This window comes from Salvelinus fontinalis, chromosome 10, assembly GCF_029448725.1.
Source record: "Salvelinus fontinalis isolate EN_2023a chromosome 10, ASM2944872v1, whole genome shotgun sequence".
Classification (NCBI taxonomy): Eukaryota; Metazoa; Chordata; class Actinopteri; order Salmoniformes; family Salmonidae; genus Salvelinus; species Salvelinus fontinalis.
The window spans coordinates 28,004,560-28,010,138 of record NC_074674.1 but is presented as its reverse complement, the minus strand read 5'-3'; the positions used below and the strand labels follow the sequence as shown (position 1 = coordinate 28,010,138).

Genomic DNA, 5,579 nt, shown 5'->3' with positions numbered 1-5,579 from the left:
TTGAATTTACCACAGGTGGACATCCCAAGGATGATCAATGGAAACAGGATGCACCTGAGCTCAATTTCGAGTCTCATAACAAAGCGTCTGAATACATATGTAAATAAGGTATATGTTTTTTTTTTAATAAATTAGCAAAAATTTCAGAAAAACTGTTTTCGCTTTGTCATTATGGGGTATTGTGTGTAGGTCGATGAGAGAAAAAATTATTTAATCGATTTTGGAATTAGGCTGTAAGGTAACAAATGTGGGAAAAGGGAAGGGGTCTGAATACTTTCCGAATGCACTGTATATACACCAACACATTTAACATTACTGTGGGGTTTGCACAAAGGGATTTACCTCCAATATCATCAGTCATCAGTCATGTGCATATGTCTCAAGAAATTGGTATCATTGTAATATAGGCCTATAGAATATATTTCAGCCTAACCTATAGGCTAAATGTATCCTACATTTTAAAATCCTGTAGTCAAGTATATTGCCTCAACTATGGTTAACCTATTTAGACTATTCTAAACTATAATACATTTAGCCTAAAATTAGACAAGAAAGGGTCATTGATGATTGAGGATGTTATGAGGTCAAATGACAATATGGAAACACTGTGTCATCTTACAGGTAAAGGAGGTAAAAACAATGGTAGGCTATAACAAGTGCACGGGAACCAAAAACCTTATCATTGAAACGGCCTTGTTGCTGTAGTTGCTAAACTTGCTTTTCAGCTCTGATCTCTAGTGTCGGTGTTACTTCCGTGTTCATACCTTGATACACCTGTGTTATAGGTGCGGTAGATAGTGATACTTAAGCCACCTGCTACGTTCTATTGCTATTACTCTTGTAGACTATTTTACGTATCATGAGCGCGGAGCCAGGATCATGTCATTCAACACCTGGGTGCTCTTTACAGGACGACCGAGACACTGAAGTAGAAGTTACAGAAAGTTTGAGAAACTTGAATATGGATTTACAACAGCCCATTTTCTGCGCGTTGAATGTACTCCGGAATGAAATTCGATCAGCTAAAGAGGACTCCGGGTTGTCTGGAAAGGCTGCGGTGACCTCCTCCGACACAGAATCGGGTATATTCTCCGGTGAATCGGAACTTTGCGTGGAACATGAATCAGACCTGGACTGGTTCTGCTGCTCCGAGCAGAAACTCATATGCTCGCACTGCACCATAGTGGGATCCTGTCAGGGACACACGGTGACAGCCCTGGCCAACAGAGTGACAGCAGTCAGGGTGAGTGCCCCGACTTTTCCTGAAAGGAAATGGTCTCTTGAATAGCACTATATTAGAATATACCACCTATAGGCTCAGTAAAACCAACTCATATTTGAGCAGTTACAAGCTGCCGCTTGTGTGTCATATGGGCCTTTGTCACAGTGAATGGGGCTTGGGGCCAGGAGACTGTTGACCTACAGTTAGGAATTAGAATTGACCAGGCAAACTGAGTTTACCTTAGGTCACCTGGGGTACTACAGTGCAAAGGGCCAGCTGGTTTGTGTTAGGAAAGTGTGTGTTCACATGCCTGGTGGGTGTGTAGGGTGTGCCACACTTTTTCGACACCACACTGAGGGTTTTCCCCTGTTGATGTCTCATGGAATGTGAGGAGACAGGAATTTCAAGCTGTTGGGAAGATACGGGAAGCCTTTACATAAGTAGTGTCCATATAAGCAGCATAAATTGTCATCAGTGCTCTTCCAAGTTATTATTATTTCAGGATACACAATGACATGTTGGTGATGGCAGTTCGACACTACAGGAATAGGCCTGTCAGGATAGGGCCCCTGCCTTTGAAACTGTACCTGATCAACTCTGTGGTTTTCAAGTCCAACACTGCTCTTCTTCATGCCAGTCACTGTGTGAGTGTTGTCCTGAACAGAACCAGCTGGTTGACGTGTGTGAGAAAATGCAGCTGCAGGCCCGGCGCATCGAGCACTTTATCAACAAGACTCTGACTGCCAAAGAGCGGGCACTGCAGGTGAGCACACCGGCTCTGTGACACACACTCAGTCCCTTATGTGCTCTCACTCCACACAGCCTTGGAATCACAAGCTCTACACACAGATATCTAATGGATTCCATCATATGTCTTTTTGCTGTGACTCTTGCCCCCTATGCCGTGTGTCCATGCAGGTGGAGGCGAGCGGGGCTCGGGAGCGAGTGGTGGCACAGGTCAGTGTGGTGAGGGAGGCGGTGGAGGAGGAGGAGCAGCGGCTGCTAGAAGCCGTGCAGCTGGAGGAGGAGAGGGTGGAGCAGTGCCTCCTCACTCAGAGAGCGCACTGGGGCCAGGCCCTAGCTATGCTCACACAGACACGCACATGCCTGGTGCACACTCTCACAAACACACCGGACATACAGCTGGCGGTGAGTAGGGGAAAGATGATGGGCACAGGGAGGGACAGAGGACGGGAAGTTGAAGAATAATGAATAGGGAGAGGGTCGAACAAGACTGAATGGGATGGTGCAAACAATGATGACGATCATGATTAACCCTAACCCTAACTTCATGTCCACACCCTGGCTCAACCCTAACCCTAACTTCATGTCCACACCCTGGCTCAACCCTAACCCTAGCAATAAACCCTAGCAATAACCCTGATAATTCTGATGATGATGCTGATGATGTAATTAAGATTAATTTCATTCTCAGAAATGATTGTTGACTCTGTGTCCTGTGTTTTCAGACCTCTGGCCAAGAAATAGCTGACAGGTAAAAAAATGTTTAATCCATTTTTAGTATTTTTTGCAAGTAGTAAGAATACATAGTTAAATAGTTCACCCACTGAAGCAATCCTGCCGGTGAAGTTGTTCATTAGCCAGATTCACATGAGCTCTTTCTTGTGTGTGGCGATCAGGGTTGAGGATGCAGAGGGGGTGGGTGAACCCTGTGACACTGACTGGCTCAACCTGAATGCAGGTTGCAGTGACAGCAAACTCATGAGGGGCCTGTGGGCCAGCGCCATACTGCTGGGGCCAATTGGTAACTAGTACTACTGCTTTTATCCATATCTCCATGATACAGGTCAGGACAACCTTGATTCGTTCAGGGTACAGTTGTTCCAAATAGTTGCAGTTATGCATTGTTGCCAGTTGTTCAGACACTATTACTATGTTATTAACAAAGCACAAGTTCTTAATTAAGGATTAATAACAATACATTCTTCTCTTTCCTCGCCCCTTTAGCTTATGGTTCAGCACATCTGACATTTGACGAGCGCACCGTCAGTTCCCTACTGTCCCTCTCAGAAGACCTTTGCACTCTGACCTTCCTGCCTAAGAGGTCACGCCAGTCCCCGCCCTACGACCCGGCACGCTTCGACAGCTGGCCCAATGCGCTGGGCACCCTGTCAATCTCCTCCGGCACCCACAGCTGGGTGATGGATGTGGGTGAAAGCGGGGCCTTCAAGGTGGGGGTATGCTACACCAGTATGGGGCGTAAGGGCTCGGGCAATGACTCCCGCCTGGGCTACAATGGCCAGTCCTGGGTGCTCTCCAAATATGATGGGGACTTCTCCTTCTGTCATGCGGGGAAGAACACACCCCTGCACGTGATCCAGAAGCCCAAGAGTCTAGGGCTGCTCCTGGACTGGCCCAGTCAGACCCTGGTATTTTATGACCCAGACTCCAGTGCCGTGTTGCACTCTGTCAGACACGCCTTCAGTGGCCCGCTGCTGCCTGCATTCGCCGTGGCTGACCGTAGTGTCACCATACTGCACTGACCTCCAAAGTAACCGTCTGTAGTGCCATTGATATAGAATTACGGTTAACACTTTCATAAGACATATCTTATGAGTTGATAATATAACATTGTAAGGGCCTATTAATGCTCATAACAAGTAATAATGCATTATACCTGCTGATAAAATCTTACTGAATTACTAATATTTGTACATAATTCTAATAGAATAGAATACTATCAAAGCTTCACAATGTATTTGAATGTAATCCAATTTCTGTCTGCATTGATGAGGTATGCAGTCAGTTCTCCTTTGTTGAGGAACACATTTCAAATGTATTCTTTGTTTATCTGAAGTACTGCTTCTGTATAGATTTCGGTAGATCAAATTATACAGTAGTCCTAATGTGTTAGTGATTAATTTGTGGTGAAGTCTGTCCCAAAACTTAATTTAAGTTTTACAAGTATGCTATTTATATTTATTGTACTTTTATGATCTGATAATCATTTTTGATAACTTAAGTGAATGTTTTCTACCTTTTCGAGCGACACCTGTTTGCGGAACTGGTTGATCCAGAAGTTGCTCAGTGTGCTACCTGTCAAATGTATTAAAATATTTTTGATTGTCGTATATGCATGTATGCCTCTATTGAGTGAGTATGAACTCACATCCCGCTTTCCATCCATTCCTCAGTGGAAAGAAAATTAATTAAATCCCCGACGCAATACATACGACACAATCTAAAAGTGTAGTGTTTTTTTTTCCATCAATGGTGTCAAAAGTATAGCCTTTCTGCTCAATGTGGGTTCAAGCTTTTACCCTTGCATTCACGCTGATTATTCTGGTTCACTTTGGACCAATCTACTGTGGGTGCCAAGTTATGGCAATTAATGATCAATGCCATAATATCACTAGTACTTTTGTTTTGACGGAGGTTCAGAGGGAGCCAGGAGAGGGCAGCATAATTGCAAATATATTTATAACTAACCCAAGATAGTTCATCCCTGTCGTTTTGAATGGGAGCAAATGAAGTTTAGTGGGCAGAACAAAGAAGGAGGTGGGCAACGGCAGAGCCAAGCGCGAGCTAACGACTGCCTATTGGCGTGTTAAATTATATATCTGCATATTTCCGTTAGGGAACGCCTTTTCTGTAAAGTGTTCCTTGTGCAATTACTCAATTCGCCGTTGCACTCCTTGTAAACAATGCCATTTAAAAAAAAAACTTTGGCAAAGGGTCACGTCTACTAAACTTAGTGGACTCTGTCCATAACATATTCTAGTTTTAGGAGCAGAATACTGTATTGAGATTGGCCTTTTCTTCGATGAGAAAATCAGCAGAATGTCGACCCAGTTCCATCTCGCTCCATACTCTCCCACTGCCGGCCACTGGTCTTCCTCTTCTTTTTTAAACTTCTTTCTGAAGTAGGCCATAGCTGTAGTTTCATAGGGTTAAAGCTGCAATATGTAACTTTTGGGCGACCCCAACAAAATTCAGATAGAAATGTGTGTTATAGATCTGTCATTTTCAGATCTGTGTCCGTAATGGCTCTGCGATCAAGCGACCACCCCTCATCACTGTCAAACGCTCCCTAAAACACTTCAGCGAGCAGGCCTTTCTAATTGAGCTGGTATCCTGGAAGGATATTGACCTCATTCCGTCAGTAGAGGACGCCTGCTTGTTCTTTAAAAGTGCTTTCCTCACCATCTTAAATAAGCATGCCCCATTCAAAAAGAATTGAACCAGGAACAGATATAGCCCTTGGTTCACTCCAGACCTGACTGCCCTTGACCAGCACAAAAACATCCTGTGGCGGATTGCAATAGCATTGAATAGTCGCCGCGATATGCAACTTTTCAGGGAAGTTAGGAACCAATATACACAAGCAGTTAGGAAA

The 5,579-nt window shown here is 44.3% G+C and overlaps 1 protein-coding gene across 1 annotated transcript; it reads left to right on the top strand.

Moving 5' to 3' along the window:
* The first annotated feature begins 790 nt into the window (after positions 1-790).
* LOC129863230 (B box and SPRY domain-containing protein-like) lies at positions 791-4,409 on the top strand. The gene is made up of 6 exons (XM_055935139.1): positions 791-1,243; positions 1,887-1,985; positions 2,141-2,371; positions 2,692-2,717; positions 2,863-2,987; positions 3,191-4,409. Exons 1-6 carry the CDS (start codon positions 860-862, stop codon positions 3,724-3,726), a joined length of 1,401 nt encoding a protein of 466 aa, XP_055791114.1. The 5' UTR covers positions 791-859; the 3' UTR covers positions 3,727-4,409.
* Positions 4,410-5,579: the final 1,170 nt, after the last annotated feature.